A 23,461-nucleotide genomic window follows, 5' to 3' on the forward strand; every position below is an offset into this window, starting at 1 on the left:
ACGGTGTAGAAACAACAATACTGAGAGGAACAAATGATGCTCCTGACAGTATCTATAAATGTTGAAAGGTCGTGCGTTGCCTAGTCTGCGTTACTTGAGGAGACAAGTGCGTTCGACCCTAAAGGGGAAGCGAGTACAGCAAAGATCTAGAGGTATGTGTGAGAACGCGAAGCATGAGAAAGCGCAGGTGCGTGCAAGGTACGAAGGCGTGGGAACGCGCGCGCGTATTAGCGCGAAGCGCGGGAAAGGCGCGCACGCGAGGCGCGAAATAAGAAAGACTAAACTTAAGTGATGATATGATACAAGATAAGAGAAGAGTGATGCAAATGAATAGAGATCTACTATGACTTTCTAGGTATTAAGTAGGTAAGTAAAGATGGGTGAAAAAGTTCAGTAAAGTAATAGTATGTACTGCTGGCGCTTATATAGCCACATACTACAGTGACATATCTCCGTATAATACGAGGGAACGGACGTGCATAATATCCCGTATGATACGGGCCAGCGGACCATGGGCCCATGATAAAAATATTCTCGACTATGACGGATGGGCCGGGAGGCAAATTATTCCCGATGGAGGCGGGTGGGCCCATGCAGGGAATATATAGAGTAGATGAGTGGGCCGATGTAAATGAATATTAGGTAGACGGGTGGGCCGAGGTAGCTGGATATTATGCAGATGGGTGTATTAAGGTAGATGTGTATGAGATAGATGGGTAGGTACTTGTTATCACATTCACGGGTGGGCCCAGACACATATTAAATTAGATGGGTGGGCCGAGGGTATTATAAAATATTGTATTATACGGGTGGGCCCAGACACATATTAATTAGACCGGTGGGCCGAGGGTGTTGTATGGGATGTTGTATTAGACGGGTGGGCCGAGGGTGGTATAAAATATAGATGGGTGGGCCCATGTGTATCATAATTGTAGACATGATGGAGCTGAGGTAGTTGTACATCAACCAAATCAGAGGAGGTAATAAATCAAAGTTACCAAGTTCCCGGAGCATCAGGTGATCTCCTGACATGGCAGTGCGAAGCTTGTGTTGCCCAACGAGACGCCAAGTTCCGGCCACCAGAATTTGAGTCAACTGTACCGAGTTCCGAGTTCCGGGACCCGGAACTCACCACATAAGTTGGTTAATACTTTTTGATGGTGCACAGGTTGTCTTGCAGAATGTGGAATCCGGGGTGCGAAGCTTGTGTTGCCCTACGAGAAGCCAAGTTCCGACCACCAGAATTGGAGTCAACTGTACCGAGTTCCGAGTTCCGGGACCCGGAACTCAACACATAATTTAGTTAATACTTTCCATGTTAAATGGCCAACCGAAGTTCAGATGTTTCTGAAGAGAGCAGCAGGTGCTCTCTTGACATGGCCTCTGATGGTGCTTAGGTTGTCTTGCAGAATATGGAATCCGCGGTGCGAAGCTTGTGTTGCCCTACGAGAAGCCAAGTTCCGACCGCCAAAATGTGAGTCAACCATACTCAGAGGAGGTAATAAATCAAAGTTACCGAGTTCCCGGAGCAGCAGGTGATCTCCTGACATGGCTGTGCGAAGCTTGTGTTGCCCTACGAGACTCCAAATTCCGACCACCCAAATATGGGTCAACCGTACCGACCTCCGAGTTCCGGGACCCGGGAGTCGACAAATGAATATCTGATGACCAGCGAGTCAACCTTACTCAGAGGAGGTAATAAATCACAGTTACCGAGTTCCCAGAGCAGCAGGTGATCTCCTGATATGGCAGTACGAAGCTTGTGTTGCCCTATGAGACGCCAAATTCCGACCACTCAAATATGGGTCAACCATACCGACTTCCGAGTACCGGGACCCGGGAGTCGACAAATGAATATCTGATGACCAGCACACTTCCAATCAGGTAGTATTTCATTGAGCAATGGATAATAATACATCTTTGACAGCGGCCAAAATTATCCATGGCTCCCTTATCTGATCCTCTCTATCTCCACCCCCTATAACACCAAAGTCCGGACATCCAGCATTCAGTGTCTGATTTCCCAAGATTAACATCCAGCATGAACGGTTCTTCCCCTTCCCCTCCTGATAGCATAAACATCTGGCGCACTTGGGCCCTGACTGTGACTTATGAAGCAGGGGAATATACTGAACAGAAATTCAAGGCAGAGAAGACTGGAGGAGGCCCAGTCATACCTTCCCCCAACCTAGACACTGATCTGGTGATGGTGTGCGATCGCTTGGCTGATGTACTCATAAAGGCATCTAAAAATCCCAGTGGGTCTTCCTGCAGATTCGGAAAATTCTATTTATCATTCAAATTCCTGCATGACAGTTCAGATGCAGATGGATATTGCAAGATATAGCAAATTGATCTCCCCGAAGGACACCGGGCATAATGAACATAAAGAGGCGAGGTTGCTTGAGAGGTGTCCTCCTGGCCATGAAGGCAAAAGGTTGGTCGATGAACCTGCAATAATTCTTGATGCATCCGGTGCCATCATTGCATGGTATCTCCCAGACGCCCTGACAGACACCACCCAGGTGTGTAATATACATTGTTACTCAATGGATATCGAATATTAATGGAACCTACAGAAGGAAATCAGGGAGGCCACCTATTTGCTCTCTCCAAGCCTCGAAAAAAGTGTAAGGGCTGATGGCAATTGGCGAACTAATCAAAGGTTGTTCAACTGGGGCTCGGAAGATGTTGGAGCAACTCCCAGATGCATCAATCTATCTCCGGCATGGTTTCAACAGGGACACGAGGTAGGATCTGATGAGATGGTGATTCCGGCAGTCATACTTACCAATCCCAAAGAATGTGTCAGATCCGGAGGTATCTGCATCATTGAAGGGACCTTCCTGCGAGAATATCCTCAAAGCCATTGCAAGGCCAGCAGCCATCGTGTCTGCGGCACTCAGAGTCATGCATCCTGAGCAGTACTGGGCAGGGTTGAGAACCTTGTCAAACCTTGGAAATATAGCAGTAAGCAAGGATCTGCCACAGATGCCGGAGGCCCTGCAGTACTGGGCATCCGTGTTTAACACCCTCTCCATCATTTCCAATCGGGAAACCCCCCATCATCGAGACCACATGTCCATTGCTGAATGCTTCGACATTCTCACCACTGTGGGGGACTATTCTAATGCTCGGATGACAATGCCAAACCTTCAGCTGGAGTTCAAGTACAATTCCGGCTGTATGATTGCGTTTTCCGGAAAGATTGTGAGACATGGAGTGTATGATGTGGAAGGGGATCGGATTGCTTGGGCATGGTATATGAGGGATGCTGTTCATATTTATGCTGGTGTTCCATCATGTGGATGGGCTAGTGTGGATGGTCCATACAGCATGTGAAAGATCAAACAAAGAGCAAGCATTGTGACCTATATACATTCCAACAAATGAATACCATGTACCAATTGTGATCCGGACCTCAATACTCAATTTTGAGCATTTCCCAAGTGATATGTGGGACTAAATAATTTGGATGCAAGCCTCGGTATTCGATAATTGGAACTCGGGACTTGACATATGGGAGTCTGGAGTGCCGGGGTACTTAGTCCCGACACCCGGACCTCAGCACGTGATATTTGAGACTGGGGGAAGATGTATAAATACGCTCGAATTAACATTTGTTATTTCCATACACATTTAACAAAACCCTGAACCCCGACATTGTGGACTCCGGACTCGACACTGTTCTGAATACCGAGTTCCGGACGCCCAGGTCCCGAGTCCCGAATTTCGGAGGTCGGGGCTCGGAGACCCAGAGCTCGGCAACTGTGTTGGGTGTCAGGGTATCCAGACCATTGGAGATAGCATGTGTGAGTATTTTGCGTTTCATGGTTTATGTTGGGTGAATATGGAATTGGGGATCAGGGACTCGGTATTCAGAACAGTGTCAAGTCCCAGGTCACGAGCTCCGAGTCCCGAGTGCCGAACCCCGAGTCCCGAGTCCCGAATTTCGGAAGTCGGGGTTCGGCGACCCGGAGCTCGGCAACTGCTGGGTGTGGGTTTCGGGACTCGGGACTCGGAGCTCATGACCTGGGACTCAACACTGTTCTGAATACCGAGTCCCTGACACCTGATTCCATAATCACGAAACATAAACCATGAAACTTAAAATACTGACAAATGCTATCTCCAATGCTCCGAGTACCCTGACACCCAACACAGTTGCCGAGCTCCGGGTCGCCGAACCCCGACTTCCGAAATTCGGGACTCGGGACTCGGGGTTCAGCACTCGGGACTCGGAGCTCGTGACCTGGGACTTGACACTGTTCTGAATACCGAGTCCCTGATCCCCAATTCCATATTCACCCAACATAAACCATGAAACGCAAAATACTCACACATGCTATCTCCAATGGTCTGGATACCCTGACACCCAACACAGTTGCCGAGCTCCGGGTCTCCGAGCTCCGACCTCCGAAATTCGGGACTCGGGACCTGGGCGTCCGGGACTCGAATGTGAGATTTTTGAATGCATAGAATATGTTACATCTTGTATACAATGAAGACTGAATGGGACTACACTCCTTTGCCTTTCCTCAATTTCTCTAACATGTCAGTGTACATCTTCACCTCTCCCATCTTAGCTTCGATGCCCTGATCTTGCTCCTCCAGCAATGCTTCCATGCGTTCTTTGATGAATCTCAGTCCCATGAGTGGTGGAGTCGAAGTGTTTTTCAACTTCTCTGGAAGTACCAAAGCATCATCCTCAACATTAAGCTGAAACAGATAAGTCATCAATCAAGGTAATTCAGCTGACATCTTACCGCCCAATACTGGTAGTGAGAGACGCAGGAAGCCATTATTTCATCCCACTGCCATGGTTGATCAGGGATTGTGGTGTTTCCCATCCACCATGGACATGTATATGCAAACACAATCCGGGACGGATGTCCTGCAATTGGCTCATCATGAAATGAAAGGAGGTGGAATGAAAAGACGTCGTCCGGAACAGTGTTCCAGGTCAGCATGGGATACAACTTAAGGATATAAGCGACAGGGACCGGAAGAACCGACACGATATTCTGTGAAGCGGAGTACTGCAGGAGTGGTGTGACAAATGTCTGCTCAAATTCTTAGCATTGACCAACAAAGTCATCAGGGCAGTGGTGACATACATTCATCTCCCATTGCAGCCCGGCTTTAAAATACTTGATCCGGTCAGCAGATAGACCATTGTTGGCAGCTTCCGTCCGATATTGAGAGATGATTGCATGGACGCGCGATCCAGCCATTGCCAATGTGCAGGAAATAGTTGCAAGGCTCAGCTTCAGAGGTCGGTAATGGCTTCCGGGATTCAGAGTGCCAGAAGTGGATGCATGAGATGCAGACATGGCTAATACAGGACTATGGCGCTGGCAATACAAGTGAAAGATGGTCAAGATGTGAAGATAAGAATCACTGATGGATGGATACGAAATTCAAACTCCGACATGGGCTGACCCGGACAATTCCCGGGCGTCAATTATGTATGTGGAAAAAGGGACTTCATGAGAAAACAATGTTCATTCATCTCCAGCCTCTATCAACACGTTTTGTAGGTCTTGAAAAGCTGCCTGCGCATCCTGTGCCAGCAATGAATACATGTGGGATTGCCTTCCGGCGTAGCATCCGTGACCCGGAAGTCGTTTCTCCAATGATTCCTGCATGTGCTCGCCCCATATGGTTGTTTTCCACAAAAAGAACTTACATGTCCAATCCATCTCGAATGTGACCAATAGCATTTCTTCCCTCCATCGATCCCGTAGTGCCTTTGCCCTCAGCCAATGGACTCGGTAAACTTGGCATGGGTCCAGTCAGGTAACCGCGGGATATGACATGCAAGCGGGAACTCACATTCTTCATTCCACGATTGATCAGGACCCCCGAGGTCGACTTCAACAGACCAAAACCAAGCCAAAGATTCATTTCGTTGACCTCGGGCATTTGGGTCGCCCACTGCAGTGCTGATTTTGAGTTGCTCGCGAAGCAGGGGTTTGTATTTCTGAAGCTGGTCTTGCCCCGGCTCAAGTTTCATCATTTGCTTCCTTGTCTTTGTATATATGCTGGCATGGAGGGAGACTGCCTGCTGCACCGACGTCACCTGGGACCAAGCTCGAGTTTTCAGGGCCTGGGAATTGGCCTGCCTAACGGTTGTTCGGAACAGGATGGCCTTGTTGCAAAGGTAAATGCGGAGATTGTGAAGGGCATCATTGGCCTGCCCTTCACGAAGCGACATCTCCAGGGGAATCAGATCCTCTGCCATGCATCGTCTGCATCTGTCAACCCCCAGGTTTGATGGCAATGGGATTACAGTTAGCTCGGGAGAGTTTGTCCATGTGTGAGATGTCTCTGTGAAATCCGCCGGGTCATCATCGAGATCATCTAGAATGTCTACGTCCAAGTCTTCAGGTTCATCATCTGCATCAAATCCATCTATCTGGCCTTGGAGCCGATCTCTTTGACGGGCGATGTCTAATCTCTGTGTCTCGGTGGATCTTCTTCCAATCCTTCGGACCTCGATGAGCAATGCAATCTGAGCCTCTTCAATTGCTAACCCTGTTGATATCCATGTCGCCACAGATCTGCGAGAGGGTGCTGCATTGCGGGCGTTACCCTCCTCTAACAATCTAAGCTCGATCTCCTTTTTGCTAGGTGCTGAGTGCAATATTAATTCACTCCTCGACGGAGACAATGGAACTCAACGTACCCTTTTTGATATTGATCTCATATTCATCCATGGCTGAAGGATCATTCAATCTGCTTGACTGAGCTATCCTCTCCCTGGCTAACCATTCTGTCTTCAAATGTGAGGGTGCTGCTTCATCGAGTCTGTCGAATGCCTTTCCACTTTCTAAGATACCATTCCTAGCCAGTTTGTATTTCCGGCATAGAGTCCTTTTCATGCGAATCATCTTGCAGAAATTGGAGTCATTCATCTGATAATCAAGGCATTCCTTTCGGTGGGGAGATGACATTCCCCGAGCAGCAGGGGAGATCAAATTGAGCCGTGCCCATAGCGTCTCCATGATCTCTCCATCGATCCGACCAATGCCTTCAATAAAGTTAGAAGCATATCGGACATAGCAGCTGTCCTGATGGCCATGAACGTGCCACAACCCAATTCCGGGAATGATGGTTAGTTGTGGTGCCATTTCTAGAAATCGACTTCGATCCACCCGAACCAGAAAGTGTTTGTTGTATTGACAATTAATATCATAGAAGGTGACAGCCCTGGTGATGCCTTCCATGTTGTGCTGGGAAGCCTCGCAAAGGGCATAGTCCATGTTCATTTGTCTGCAAGTGACCCATGGTTAACTCGTGAATGGGGAATGGTGGATGTGGCTTGCCTTTCGCCTTTCTGAAAATCCACCATGGAGTGAGGGACAAAGCAACCGTGTCTGGCACAGGCAACTCCCCCGATACCGGTGGACTCCAGCTTGTGCCGAGCAGCATTAGCTTGATTTACTGCCCGGTGATTGTTGCAGCTTGATTTTTCCACTGTGTCAGCAGCCTCTGCCAGGTGCATTTTATACCTGTCCTTTCCCACCATGAATCCAAGCCCATCGGACAGCCAAACTTCATCGAATGGCTTAATGGGATGCAGATGTTCGGCTTTGAAATTTCCGTCCATCACAAATGACCGGGTGTATTTCCAGCTTGGATCCCTAGTATTATTATGGAGGCCACATAGGTTGAGAATAGGACTCACTCATCAAGAGATTCATCCTCTGACAACAGCACATTAATCCCAGGCTGAGGACATGCCGGGCAAAATAATGCAAGTTCTCCTGTGCTCGGGTTATCAGAACGATGGCCGAAGCCATGCCATTTCATTGTCTTCAACTGCCTCCACTGTCGAGCGACCCTCATGAGCTCTCTGTATCGGTCCTTGCAATGTGCTTTGTCAATTCATTTCCATTAATGGCTCAGGGTCCAATATGGGCCAATTAACCTATCATTAGGCTTTGCTCAAAGTTCAACTTCGCACAATTCATTAATACTTTCACCTTGAAAATCCTTAGCCATTTCTGCATTTTGATTCACTATGGCAAGAACAGGTCATTCCACCAACACGACTTCCGGAAGACACAGGATGCATCAACCACAGTCTCAGAAGCTCACGGACAAGGAGATTTTGGAGTTGAAGAACTACCTTCCTGAGTGGACTGCTGCCAAAAGGAGTGAGAAGCGAGCGATTTTCACTGCCATAGCAAGGGCGGCCAGGTTGTTTGCTCCGAAGTTGGACCAAAAACAATGGAAAAAGAGGAAGCAGGTGAGGCTTCTTTGTTGCGTTGAAAAACTAAATTTTTAATGTCACATTCTTTCATCAACTCTTAGGTGTACAAGACTTGGTTGTTCAACAACAAGAAAAAGAAGGAAAGGAAGGACATGATCAAGTATGGGAGGAAATGGACTCCCAGGATGGTGGTCTACCAGCAAAAATGCGAAGAGGTGCTGAAGAGGATTGAGGATGAGTCCGGGGTAAAGCCAGGAGATCCTGGTATGTTCAAACATTATCAGGCGGCGGTGAAGAGAGTCATGGCTGAATTGGACGACGACGAGTTGGAGAAGGCTAAAGAAACAGCCGAAGAGTGGTCCAACAACTGTCCGCCTCCGGAGATACAAGCACAAGTCGCTCGTAAGAAGGGTCCGGCATATATGGAGCACTTTTCGAACGAGATGTGGAGGCAATGTGGGATGAGAGTGTTTGTGATGTCGGCTTGGAAGAATGAAAAGGGCGAGGTGCTGTTCGGGATGTGAGTACATTTATCCATAGATGGAGATTTTTCGTCTCAAAATATTCATGCAGGCATGATGATAATGAGGCCTTAGGAGATGGGGACAGCTTCATGAAGACGAAGGACTGGGAGGACATTGAGCCAGTGTGGCAGGAGTACGCGCAGGAACAGTTCGGTGAGTGTGTGAACCATGTATACCAGATTGAACATATTGAGCATCACAATGATAGGCGCCGGGGCACGGGATGGAGGACGTCAGGTCAAGGGAGGTCGAAAACGAATTCAAAAACCAGCCTTCGAACTCGAAATGGACGGGGAGGGTATGCCACTCCTTCCGGACATCACCGACACCAAACTTGAGGAGAAGAAGGCCATAGTAAGGGCCTTTCTTACATTGCACTATCGTGAGTTTGTCGTCGCATCACCTGACAAATTGTTCAATGCATGGACAAAGGGATATGCTCCGGGAAGGACAAGGCGGTTGTGCCATGGAGTGCCATTGTACAAAGTCAGGATGACTTCGTGGCCCGGACGTATCTTCCGGCGGATGTTGACTTGAAGGAACCTTCGAAGCTGCAAATTTGGGACACCACTACCTTGCTCCAGTTTTGGCTCGCTCGGCAAGAAACAGGCGAAGGGCCCACATTTCTGTTCAAAGCATGGAAGAACAAAGATGGGGACATGGTACCATCTGTCATATCTGGCAACTCGCCCTCTCCTCAGACTCGTATAGTGAGAAGGCAACAGAGGGTTACCATCCGAAGGCCTCGGGAGTCATCGACAGAAGCCGAGAGTGATAAGGAGAGTGCCACTCATCATACGGAGCATAATGTGGATGATGACCTGGCTGACGGGAGACCTCCGCTGAAGAAGCCCAGGACGGGAGGTCCTACACCCAGAGGGCCGGCAGTCCCACGTCCAATTCCAAAGCCTCGCCCGGCCAAGCCGGCCAAAAAAGGTGCATTACTGACATCACGATTGGGAGACCTCCTCGCTGGGTTAACTGACAACGCGACGGGCGAGGTTAGAGATGATGTCGAAATGGAAGAGAGTATCACACCGCCAGCACAGAAAAGGAGGAGGGGCACTCGAGTCACTGTTGAACCATCCACGAGGACGACCCGGAGTAAGTTGCAAATGCCAGTAGACAGTACACCTAGAGTCACCAGAGCACGGGGACGCACTTAATGTACATATATGTTCCTGCCCTCATGTGTAATGTCATATGTGCTATTATGTATATGTCAAAGTACTAACAAACAAATTATAATTGCCAAATGCCAAATCTCGAGTACCAAGGCCCGAGTACCGAACCCTGAATACCGAAGCCTGAACGCCGGTCACCGAGTACCAAGGCCCGAGTACCGAACACCGAGTACCGAGCCCCGAGGCCCGAGTTCCTAGACCCGAGTTCCGAGGCCCGAATTCCGAGCCCCGAGTACCAAGCACCGACTACCGAGCCCCAACTGCTGAGCCCCAACTACCGAGCCCCGAGTACCGAGCCCCAAGTACCAAGCCCCAAGTACCGAGCACAGAAAACCTGGCAGCGAGTACTGGGTAGGTAGAATATACAAGTACCAAGGACTACCTACTGAGTAGTACTGCAATGTGTCTACTATCAGACATTGATCAATATTTACATGTTACTTGAGTCCTCAAAGGCCTCAATGAGGGTATCCAATACCTTCAGCATTTCGGAGGTTGACTCCCTTACCCTTTGCATTCTCCAGAGGTCCGCATCTGCTTTCCGCAGCTTGTCGCATGTTTCAGCCCATGCCATCCTGAATGGTCTGTCAGCCTCAAGAATTTGGGCTACTGTAGGGGCAGGAAGATTTCCATGACGCTGTTCGTAATCTCCCAGGCGATCTACAATTGATTGAACTTGCAGGATATTAGCAGGGATAAATAATCAAATGTTGTATACTTACTTTCAGCTTGATCATAAGATCCGATTGGCATGAACTCCCGAACCATGGCACGCAGGGCTTCATTGTTGAGTTCCGGCTCGGGCGATTGACGTTCGGGAGCTTCTGACATAGCTTAGAAGATAGCATGAGTAAAGCACATGAAATGATATGAATATACCTACAAGGTATGGGTGCACCTGGTACACCCGGAGTGGCCGGATCGGGCTCCGGAGTTGATTCATTCACTGGGGAAATGCCATGAAAGGTGACCATGGGATTGAAAGGGTAATCTCACCAGCCATAGGAAAATCGGGTATAACCGGAGCATCATCAGACGAAATCAAGGTATCCTCCGGACCAAGATACAAGTCCGGGTCATCATACAGGGCCAGTCCATCCGCCAGAGCCGGAGATGATGGATCTGGAGATATGTGATGAATTTGCACATGTAAAATATGTAAATTTGAATTGGAAAACATACCGGGAATTACATTCAACACATCCAAACCACCGGACGATCCAGAATCAGAGTCTAACTCATCATCCGGCCCAAGGTATATATCATCTAATGGATCTGAACCATGTCAGATCAATTGACTGAAATCAGAAAAAACAAAACATACCAAGGGACATCCGGGACTGGGAGGACTCATCCACATCCATTAAAGTGAATTCAGTGACCAGAGGGTCATGAAATCTGACCCCAGGTTGAGAGCTCATGATATCTGATGAGCTGATGCACTGATGAACTGATTGATAACTGATAACGTCGAAGTTCAACAGATGGCCGGCGATTGCCGAAAGTTGAACGATGACCAAACAAACACAAACAATCAACGAATTTTCAACATTGTCCTTCAATTGTATTGTTTCTTTGAAACTTCATTCTATTGATAACAGATTTCACCCTGCTTTCAACATTCTCACATCTGTCAACTCCATCCAAATGTCTACTCAAGTTCAATCTTCATTGGCCAACCTCAAGGCATCCACTGCTCAACTTGTGGGCATCATTGCCGGCGCCCGGCACATCCCGGCCGGCTCTGTGGACGTCCACCTTGTTCTAACAAAGCAGGTCACCACTCTTTTGGTATGTTGAACTTATTAAATTAGTGTAACATTAATGTTTGTAATGTCCGGGTAGGCTGACATCATCCGGGCCCATGAGAAAGGGGAGTACATCCCTGGAATTGTGGCGTCCTGCTCTAAGGAGCTCATGAGGGTGCGTTCCATGACTCCCCGGGCTTTGCCCAACTGGCACAGCATTGGCCACGATGACCCCCGGGTGGCTAGACACGCCTGGCGCAAGCAAGTCCGTGCCTGGGAGGCGTTGGGTGACAATTCCTGTGATCTCCCTGTTGTCCCTAACGTTTCCACTGGCCCACTCACTGTCAACCTTCCGTCTCCACCTGTCCCTTCACCTGCACTTGTCCCTTCCCCCACCCCCGTCATTCCCTCACCTCCGGTCGTCGCCGGACCTTCCGGCAACACGACCCCCGAGGTCCGGGACAAAGGAAAAGGTAAGGCCACCTCCGTCGACCTGTCGCCGGAAGTTGGGGGGAGCAACAAGAGGAAGTCTCCAATGATTTCGGGACACTCCTCCCAACCTCCAAAGTCGGCGCTGAAGGCTCGCAAGCGTGTCAAGTCAACTCAACTCCCCAAGTCGAAGCCGTTTGTGGAGTCGGAAGATGATGAGGACCCAATTGTTCAGGTATGTGTTCTGGCTGATTTCTGACATGCTCTCAATTTGTTGCAGCCGATTTCGCGTGGAGTGCCGGAGGTCGTCCTTCCCCAGCGCACCATTGTGGTAAGGAAGCCCCAGTCGCCTCGGTCACCCGGTTCCCCCAAGAAGCAATCATTTGGGCCTGCTTCGGTAAGTTTGCATTTTTCGTTTGGACTTTAATTATATGCTCATGTGTCCACAGCTGACTGCCGGCAGTCGTCCAGAGGTTACGGTGAGTCGTTAGGACATGTCCGGACCTCCCATGTATAATTCCCACTCATTCCCATTACATTAGAAATCTCCCATCAGTCGTCCGGAGGCTCGGGTAAGTCCTAGAAGTTTTCTAGAAACTCATGTGTATTAACAATCTGTCAGGCAACCTCCGGCAGGCGTCCGGAAGTTGAGGAGGAGTCCAATGATACTTCCAGTGCTTCGGATGGTGACCCGCCGGCCACTACCACATTTGATATCACCATTCCCAGCCCAGTGAGTACTCAAATATATTCCCTCTAGTCCATCTACTAATGGATACTACAGAACAACCCCTGCCATTATTGTGTCAAGGAAAATTGGCCCTGTGCGACTCGATTGGACAAGAGGTCCAGCCTCCCCTGCTTGTCTTGCATCCGCTGCTCCACCAAGAAGATCAAATGCAACCCTGCATCTCTGGGATCGCCGCCCAAACGGACCCGAGGGAAGTCTACCACCGGCCGGACGCGTTCCAAGACACCTGCCCCTGCTCCATCCAATGCTCCATCTCCCTCCCGGTCAAGGGCCCGAACTCGTAGTCAATCTCGTGGCCCTTCCCGAACTCCGGCCATCCCTGCTGCAACCACACCCCAGGTGCAGTCACGTGGTCGCAGCAAGACCATCACTACCAAGAAGACACCTGCACCTGCACCTGCACCTGCACCTGTTCCTGCACCTGTCCCTGCACCTGTCCCTGCACCTGCGCCAGCTGGTAAGTCACCCATACTTTTGATGACCGGCTGACCTAATTTTTTACTTAGCAGTCAGGTCTTCCAGCGTCGCAGTGCCTCGTGCAGCACTCGATGTTCCCATGCCGGATCTCCATTCCATGGCAATCGCGATTCGGGATGGTGCAGCTCGCATCGCTATTCTTGAGGCTCGGGTGCAGGAGCAGGACGCTAAGATTGATACCCTGCAACGCCTCCATGAGAGCCTCCGGCGCACAGTGGTCGACCGGCACCCTTCATTTTCACTTCCGGACACACCGGCCGATGGAATAATGTTGCTTGGTCAAGGAGGTCCCCCCCCGTCCATGTCACCCCTCCCCTCCGCACTTTCCAACCTCATTGATTTGGACTTTTCAGTCATGCAACCTACACCCTTGACGCCTGAGCATGAATCTGCTGTGGTAGGTCCCATGGTTGAGCCCACCCAAGTTCAGCCTGAGGGTCCACAATCCTCCGGCGAAATTGATCTCCCTGATGAACCAGGCAACCTCCTGCCAGAATCCCCCGGCGATATTGTGGTCCCTAATGAACCAGGTAACCTCCTGCCAGAATATGATTCTTCTGATGAGGAGATGGATGTTGAGGGAAAGGTTGATCTTCCTGGTGAGGAGGTTGACATGGCTGTTACAAGTAACATCGGCTACATGGCCCCCCTATCATTTTTCCCCTTCGTCCTCGCCCTCGTATGCCTCCGGCTCGTACTTCTCTACCGACTATCCGTTGACCGGATCCTCGGGACCGTTCCTATCCCTCATCCCCCTCCTATCGCACCAACGTGCGCACGTACCTTCGGGCTATGACTTGTTCTGACTCGTGCCACCAATGTGGCTTTCCTTATCTTTCCTTTGACTCATGCGTGCTGCGCATTGTATCATTTACTGTTGGCTCGTTCCAATGTTTCTCGGTCTCATTCCGCATTCGACCTCACATCACTAATCAGGCTCTGCTACCAGCATACCTATACCCTTTCCGTTTCCCCTTTGCCCTTACCTACAGTATGGTAGCCTTGCCCTTAACCCTTTCCACTTAGTATAAGTAGTCGGTCACTCTGTACTAGATTCCCTAACTTGAATCTACTCAATCTTCCCTCGAACATACTTCCCTCTGAAGCCCCCTCAGCTTCAGTCTCTAGTATCTTTTCTTAGGTGCTCATCGCGCCTAAGTCTACCTCGATCGACTACCTCATCGTTTGGACAAGACTGTCCTTACTTTGAGAACGTCAGTGACTTTGAAGACATCCGTCTTAGAAGTCACGTGACACGCGCATCTCTGATATCTGCCGACTCGTCGTCGCCAGTCTCAGTCGCTACACCGGACCCTTCTGGTTACGTCATGAATGTTAGCGGACGACGCCCCTCTTAGGGCTCCGCATAACAGATCTATTTGAGTGCGTAACAATGGCTACATAATTGCTCAGTGATAGATGTACATAAATGTTTTTCCATGCATGTTACCTATGCCACAATTGAATCATTCAATGATCACTCCCGATATCCAGAACTTGAAACTGCAGATTGAGGTAGATATCACCCAAAACCCGAACACCCGAATGTCAAATTATTAGTGCCGAACCCCGAGTCCCGGGTGCCGGGTACCGAGTCCCGACACCCGGAACTCAGGATTTGACATTTTAGACGAACGACATCTTCCAGACATGTTTAAATCAACCTATGTATATCTGTAAACATTTTACTAACCCCCAAACCCCAAACTGAGATGTACCAACCCCCGAACCCCGAAACCCGAGAGTGCCGGGTCTCGGGTCTCGGGTGTCCGGAACTCGGAACTTGGGAGAATTTGGGGAGATCAATACAATTTAATTTACAATCGAGTTGATTGACAACACATTGACTTACCCATGTTTTGCAATATATTTTTGTTTAGACATACCGAGTTCCGAGTTCCGGACACCGGAGACCCGAGACCCGAGACTGCCGGGTCTCGGGTGTCCGGAACTCGGAACTTGGGAGAATTTGGGGAGATCAATACAATTTGATTCACAATCAAGTTGATTGACAACACATTGAATTAACTATGTTTGCAATATATTTTTGTTTAGACATACCGAGTTCCGAGACCTGAGACTGCCGGGTCTCGGGTCTCGGGTGTCCGGAACTCGGAACTTGGTATGTCTAAACAAAAATATATTGCAAACATAGTTAATTCAATGTGTTGTCAATCAACTTGATTGTGAATCAAATTGTATTGATCTCCCCAAATTCTCCCAAGTTCCGAGTTCCGGACACCCGAGACCCGGCAGTCTCGGGTCTCGGGTCTCCGGTGTCCGGAACTCGGAACTCGGTATGTCTAAACAAAAATATATTGCAAAACATGGGTAAGTCAATGTGTTGTCAATCAACTCGATTGTAAATTAAATTGTATTGATCTCCCCAAATTCTCCCAAGTTCCGAGTTCCGGACACCCGAGACCCGAGACCCGGCACTCTCGGGTTTCGGGGTTCGGGGGTTGGTACATCTCAGTTTGGGGTTTGGCACTGAAAATTTGACATATATATTTTTGTGAGTGTTGTGCTTCTGGTGTCCATGCTTAGAAATAGGATTTGTTGCACACCAGGGTTCAGGTGTGGGGTTTTTCCACTTCAGTCCTGGATTATTGGTCAATGCCACACATGATAGATTCATGTTTTTGTGCTTAGGGGTTTAGATTTGGTGGTTGATGGTAGGTATATGCACTCATAGTGTACATGTATCCTATGTGTTTGATTCGCTGGTGGCTACATCAGCTGTATGTCTTGATGGAACATATCTAGGCTCACCCATATATGTAATACACCCCCGTCGGCCCGCCCGTCTATGTATTATCCCCCACGTCGGCCGACCCGTCTATGTGATACATCCTATGTTGGCCCACCCGTCTATATAATACATCCTACATCGGCCCACCCGTCTATATAATTATACCCCACCTCGGCCCACCTGTCTATGTAATAAATATTTTATAGCACCCTCGGCCCACCGGTCTATTTGATATCTCTTTCGTCGGCCCACCCGTATATGTAATACATTCCACGTCGGCCCACCTGTATATGTAATACACCCTACGTCAGCCCACCCGTCTATGTAATATTCCCCTACCTCGGCCCACCCATATATGTAATACACCCACATCGGCCCGCCCGTCTATATAACAATATTTGCCTTACATCTCTCTTCAGCCCAGCTGTCTATAATATCCTACTCTACATATTACCCAGATGGGCCCACCCATCTCCATGAATGATCATATTCCCCCGGCCCATCCGTCAACATTAAGGATATATATATCATTGGCATACATGGGCCCACCCGTCTCCATCGGAAATAATATGAGTCCCGGCCCATCCGTCATCATCGAGAATATACACAACATGGGCCCATGATCAGCTGGCCCGTCTCATACGGGATATTATGGAGGTCGGGTGGCCCGTATAATACGGAATTTGTCACTGAAGGGGCTCATATAGCGCGCCTAAGCACAGTCATGCGGAGCCGAAGCGCTACCGAGTAGGTATGTAAAAATATATATATGTGAGAGTCCATGATAAAAATAAAGATGGAATAATATGCAATGAGAGAAATAGAAATATCCGCACTAGAGAACATGGTGGACAGTGGATGGATGCATCTGGATGGCTGGCGCTATAGGGCGCGCAAGCGCGGGAACGCGCGCGCGCGCGTATACATCGCGAAGCACGGGAATGGTGCGCGCATGGCGCGCGTTGCGTGGGAAAGCTGCGCATCATATAGGAATCACTGTGGATAGTACACAGAGTGATGCTATGAGTTCGTGCTATGTACTTCTTAGTGAAAACTACCATATCACACCATGAGAGGCATGATTCTCTACAACGGGATATGACAGTAGGTTGTCTTGTGACTCGTTGAGGTCTTCTCTATTGGTCTTCTCTGTTAAGTGTTAAATCAAATAGATGGATGCTGAGTTTATTTGCAAGGTTATTTAATGACGATGACCGATCTGTGTGAAGTGGGATGATGGCAACACTTATCAATGGTGGATATCGATGAAGTTGCTGAGTCATCATGCAAAAAATAAGTATGCATTTGGACGCATTCAAACACATTCAAAACAGTCCAAGGACTGCTGAACGTTGAACTGAACACCCAGTTCGGTTCTCCCCAGCCGTTGAACGTCGGACTGGACCGCGGTTCAGTCCACTAAAAATTCGATTCGAACTGCGGTCCAGGACCAAACTTTTACATCACTACTGGCCTCAATGCACCACTTAATATTTAAACTAGTCTATGAATGACAGATGTAACAAAAGCCCAATGGAATGGATTTCAGATCAGGAATGTCAAGGTAAAGCGCCCATGATCACCACTCACATGGGTGTGATACCCTTATGCAGTGGTAAATTCTAACGCAGGAGGTGTACTTGGTGGGTGGAATAACTGTGATGTTACCTGCATATCAAAATACTTCTCAACCATTAGGAGAGGTTACAAAAGGAATTGTCTAGTGTCGATGCACTGATGTCAATACTTGCTTTAGACAATAACGACAAGACTGTCCCCTTGTGAAGTCAGAGTAAATCTCGGTTGGTACCTCAAAACTCGCGACACCACAAGTTGTTGCTCAGACATGCGAACCATGAAAATATTGTGCCAACAATGCTATACCGGCTCCGCTTAGAAAGGTGCACACAAATTACGATGTCGGAAGTTAGAGCTAACCTTGCTTGTGATGTCTGATCTTCACAGCCAGGCGACTAGGTGAAAATTTGTAAGTCGTCGGTCTAGATGTCATATCATGTTAAATGTTCTAAGACTGCCGGATTGAACAAGATATTTTGATCCTGCTCAATTTTCTTGATGCCGGAAGTTACAGCTTAATCTTGCTTGCGATGTCCAATTCTCACAATCAGGGGATTAGGTAAATATCGGTAAGCCGCAGGTCTAGATGCCGTAGCAAATTAAATGTTACAAGACTGCCGGATTCAACTAGATGTTGTCGTGCCGCTCGATTTTCTGCTAGATACTAAATAAGTCAAATCTCCTCCATGAAAAATATAATCTGCAAACTCTAACAAAAGAGGTTCATTTGGTGGGCAGAGGGACTGTGATTAGTGTTGGCACATTAAAATACATATCAGCTGACAGGACAACCACCAAAGGACATATCTAATATGAATGTATATATTTCGTCTGCTCTGTTTGAGCAGCAACATAGCGGTTAAATGAAATGATAGATACAGGAAACGCTAAAGCAAAACTACAAAACTGGCAGGTTGGTGCCAGTTCTAAATGGGATGAGAAAAATCTTTTGACAGGAAGGCTGGCAGCGATCAACACGATGGAGCATAGGTCTGAAATTGGCTTTGGAGAGCAAGATACCTTTTTCTAATCAACCTCACGAAAGACAAAAAATAGCAAGAAAAATTATTATTCCGTTCCACTTGCACGCCGGATACAATGGCTTTCGCGTAAAGGATTGATTTGCTGCTTGGAGAGTGAATGAGACAATGCTAGAGTTTTAGGTTAGCAACAAAAATTATTATTCTGTTCCACTTGCATGCTGGATACAACAAATTTTGCACAAAAGATTGATTTGCCGCTTGGAGAGTGAATGAGACAATGCTAGAGTTTTAGGTTAGCAACAAAAATTATTATTCCATTCCACTTGCAAGCCGGATACAATGATTTTTGTGCAAAAGATTGATTTGCCGCTTGGAGAGTGAATGAGACGATGCTAAAGTTTTAGGTAGGTGATGAGCTATTTGTTTTGTTGCATTCCTGAATATAGTTGATTACATTGAGAGTGTCTCTATGGTTTGGCTCGATTGTAAGAGATATTAAGTTTAGTAGTGGATGGCATGCTGTACAGTATGCATCAGTACTACTATTATCAGCGAAAACCGACCATACATCAAATGATATTCAATTTTGATCACACATGGCGAGTACGACATGATGATTGCATTAAATGTAAATGTTATAAAATGCTTATACAATGACATATAGTAAAACAATGGTCAAGCTACTCCGAATTGAATGCAGCATCCTCTTGTGCCCTTCTCTGTTCTGCCAGCGCTGTAACAGACATCTGAGACACAACTTCAGGTGTGAGATCCTCACGGTGATTTTTTCCAAAAATCTTCCTGAATAGTTATGTTAGATATCGGACACATACTATGCCACAATAGCTGATACCTTGTCCACCATTCAAGAAGTTTGCTTACCCTACATTGTGCAACAGGGCCAGGGACTTCCTCAAAGAAGTCAACAATATTATTCCAGAATCCTTCATAGTCGAAGTCCCCATCGATGGTGTGCCAAGATGAGACACTGGATAGCACAAAACGAACCTGCCAGAAGTAGATGTCAAGTCAGACATCAATGGTGGGCAATCATATTTACTCACTTGACAAACAATATAAGCGATGGAGCGAGGGGTGACTTTCTTCATGTTGATAATGGAGGCCACACACATTTTGACCTTGACTTGATTTAATGCCTGACAAGCACACCTGTTATTCTCGAGGATGTCGGCACCATCGCCATCGCCATCAGCTTCTCTTGCAGAAGATGGCGATGTAAATATGGCTTTGAAAGCCTAGTATTTTGAGTAAAGTCTACACACTATGATCCCATGTACTAACCTGAACGAGGATTTTCGACTTGAAAAGACCTTTCTCTAGGTCACTAACATTGAACGAGTAGTTCTCGTACACGAACCACGGCCAGGAATTTTCCAATACAATGAAGTCTGATGTTCTATCGTGAATACTGGCCTTCACGCTGCTTAGGTTTCAATGACATGTAATATTTCTATGAAGGTAAGTGCTCACCGGTTATCATTCCAGTCCCACTCAGTAGGGCATAGTAAATTCCCACAAACATCATGTGCGAAGCCGCGCAGCTGCTTGTTGTTAGACCGGAGTAGAGGCGACAGGTGAAAATCCTGATTAACCCAGGTAGCGATGAGGTCCTTAAGGGTGGAAGTATCATCACCATGGGCCGCATCAGCTCCTCTTTTAATCTGTAGCATTATGAGCACACAGCGCGAATTTATTGAGAAAATGGACCTTTTTCAACATATCTTCACAGTCATCAGCATCAAGATCTGAAAGTTTAGAATGAAACCACGGCAGAGCTTGTGAGAGTGTGAGGTAGCCTCGCTGCAGGCGATTTTGTCTGAAAAATGGAGTTAGGTATGTCATGAAAATACAAAAGACATACTCTGGGGTGCTGCCCTCCAAGTCATCCAATATGGCTTCCTCATACCTGTGATTGTTCTTGGCGATCAAGTCTTCTAGGTTAGTATAAAGGACGCTCATGTGACGAACCCCCCTGCCTTGAGCGACGTAGTAGGTAGTTTTTCTTTGATGATCAATGAGTTAGAAGTAGTGAGTAAGACGGTATGCAATGAACCTTTGCTTTGTTCCTCTTTCTTGCCTCATCATTTGTAATTCTTCTTCCAATGCGGCGATGCGGCCCTTGGCCCTTGCTTCCGTGGAGGTAGGGACCGCCCTTGAGGAGTCTGGGAGTGCGAGGGCATGTGCCCCATCACCAGGTTCTGACATAGACATGGTAGAAATGACAGGTAAAGTGAAGAGTACGGCAGAGAAGATGGAGGTAAGGAAGAAACCTGCCAGACCATTTTATATATGTGATCGCTAAAAAACTAAGACATATAGGGCAATCCCAAATATGGATGACAGGGAGGGTGCAGTTAAGTAAGTTGGCTCTTCGAAATATGGTGTCATAATGTACTGTTAGTGTTCATGTTCAAATCACTGCTACTGTCTGCCATTGCGAAAGTTGGGATTGGCACGCCGACTCAGACATAGGCTGATGCAGTGGCAGAGTAAGTCCAAATAATGGCCTGAATGTGATTCATGCCCACCTTGAGTCGGGAGTGCCGGTCTTCCATCAACCTGTGTCACATGTTCAAGTTGAATAATTTGAATATTGTAATTGTGACGGAGATGAATGCTAAACGTCTAACCTCGAGACAAGTTTCTTCCGATGATCTGAGCCCTCCTGAGCCATTTAGGCTGTATGCAATACATATGTTCTAGGCAACTCAACACTCTCAACAGTACGTAGCGGGGCTGCTGGACCGTACTTTTGGAATCTGGCCGATGCAACTGCCGCGGTATGCTGAGCTGGTAATGCTGTGAGTACAGATTCATACATTAAGTTCTTAAGTTCAATGTCATTTTTATTATATAGTACAAATGGACATGAAGATTACTTGGTACCTATGAGGCGAATCAATGACCCTGCATTGGTGACCTTCGCTCCTAGAAAAATGTCAGTTTGACCATTATCAACAGGCCTGGATTGTATGGGAGTGGTTGGGAGGAGTTGGTACATCCCTTGGGGGGGACATATTACTATCATACTAAAAAGGCGAGCACTGGCCGATTGTACAAGCAATGTATTTACTAACCTAAATTTTAGAACACATACACGTTGATAAATATACGCTATATTGATCGATGAGGGCTTGAAGATTTCATCGACGTATCAAGAGCCACAGTGAAAGAGGATGAATGGGTACTGGTTGTTCACCAAATGACCTACAGGGGAGAAGATGTATATCAATACTACTATGTGGTCCACTCTCTGTGCATCATTACCCGGCTTTAGGATCTGAATGGCTACCTTCTTTTTTGAGAGTGTATTCAGGCAAGCGAATGGAGGTATAAAAGTACGTTTTTATGCAATTACTTGTTCTTTTACTCCATTGTATTATACAGGGCTTGAACTTGAAGCTCAGTATTGGTGAGCGGTCGACAAATATTGTTTCACTTATTTTTATATTTCACTGTTTGGCAGGAGACATGTAGAATTTTTTCCACACAAGTTCCACATGACAAGCTCACAAGTAAGACACGCACACAGAGAAATTCTTTGTTACCTTGGAGGTAAGCCCTATATTACTGCAATGACAACCGGAATCACCTGAATGCACAATAGAAGCAACAACTTTGAACCAGTCTACTGCAGCTACAATTTTCTGGACTGTAGATCAAATAAGACAGGTTGACGCACAACCTGCCAGTGTTGGTATGTGCCCATGTCTTGTATGGCACAACATCATGACGACCAAGAAATAGAAGCCCTTGCAGAAAATGGAGTCATTGAGGATACTGGCATTGTGCTTTGTTGTACGTGAGTTCAGCCAAACCAACCAATTCAGATACTAATCTCCCAACTCATATGTAGGTAGAATCCTGTACATGCTACATATGTCTATCCTTCATAAATTGGATGTCACTAAGCCAACACAATATAGGCCACTACCAGTATCTGAACCGCCACAACCAACCCAAAGCTTGCCTCATTCGCAGTCATGCAGTGATAGAGAAACGCAGGATATGAAAAGCTCTCTATTTCATGGGTAATGCGGTGGCTACAATACTGTGTATGCCAATCACAATTGACCACATCAGGAGTACTTCCGTTGATGGTATTGTGAATGGCATGGACATCAGGGCTTTCATCAACAATTTCAGCAGTCAAGCTAAGAGTCAGATCACTTTGTCACACATATTTCTCATACCTCATCAGCTCTGACAGGCAGGCATTTCTGTGGCCATTGACGTGGCCATCCTTGCCATTCCAGGTCTAGGCACGACAGAAAATTCATGGACGCTTTGCTCCTGCTCCTTACTTTTAGGTGTTGGCTGCATTTTCGCCGCTACAATGGTGCAACACTTTGGGGAGAAAATGAGATCCATTGACTTCGTGGTTCAATTCACGCCATATTACTGCAGCCTGACCTTGACCTTGCTTATTGAACAGGTGTATTACCTACAAAGGAAGATGATGATGCTGAGCATCATTACAAGTATACCGACTTGCTTTTGCATACTAAGGTCAATCAACTTTGATTATGATTGTCTGCATCACTCATAGAATTTCCACTAGTGTAATAAGTTCCATCTTTGGATTTCTCGCAGGTGTTGCCGCTGACTTCAAGCCATCCACACCCTTAATGATTGCATGTTTTACTACGCTCGGTGTAGTGATAAGTTCTTTACTTGTATTGGTGATTGCAAGTTATGGTCCAGGCTTGTCCAGGACATGGCCCCAGTGACCAGTGATAATTATTTTGGAGAATATTTTATGAAGTATTGCAGAGCCAGAATGGAACGTTCTGTGG

At 47.3% G+C, this 23,461-nt stretch overlaps 2 protein-coding genes across 2 annotated transcripts; both read right to left on the reverse strand.

Moving 5' to 3' along the window:
- Nucleotides 1-4,518: 4,518 nt before the first annotated feature.
- Nucleotides 4,519-5,333, reverse strand: F5891DRAFT_1199211 (uncharacterized protein; the record flags this gene model as incomplete). Its single annotated transcript, XM_041368726.1, has 3 exons — nucleotides 4,519-4,719; nucleotides 4,767-5,063; nucleotides 5,118-5,333. The coding sequence occupies 3 exons, from the start codon at nucleotides 5,331-5,333 to the stop codon at nucleotides 4,519-4,521; spliced, it is 714 nt and encodes a 237-aa protein (XP_041217164.1).
- A 171-nt stretch (nucleotides 5,334-5,504) lies between these two features.
- Nucleotides 5,505-6,559, reverse strand: F5891DRAFT_966138 (uncharacterized protein; the record flags this gene model as incomplete). Its single annotated transcript, XM_041376215.1, has 2 exons — nucleotides 5,505-5,779; nucleotides 5,836-6,559. Coding segments are annotated over 2 exons (999 nt in total), but the record flags the coding sequence as incomplete, so codon positions are not given.
- Between the last annotated feature and the right edge of the window lie 16,902 nt (nucleotides 6,560-23,461).

Source organism: Suillus fuscotomentosus (genome assembly GCF_016647785.1).
Source record: "Suillus fuscotomentosus strain FC203 chromosome Unknown F5891scaffold_179, whole genome shotgun sequence".
Classification (NCBI taxonomy): Eukaryota; Fungi; Basidiomycota; class Agaricomycetes; order Boletales; family Suillaceae; genus Suillus; species Suillus fuscotomentosus.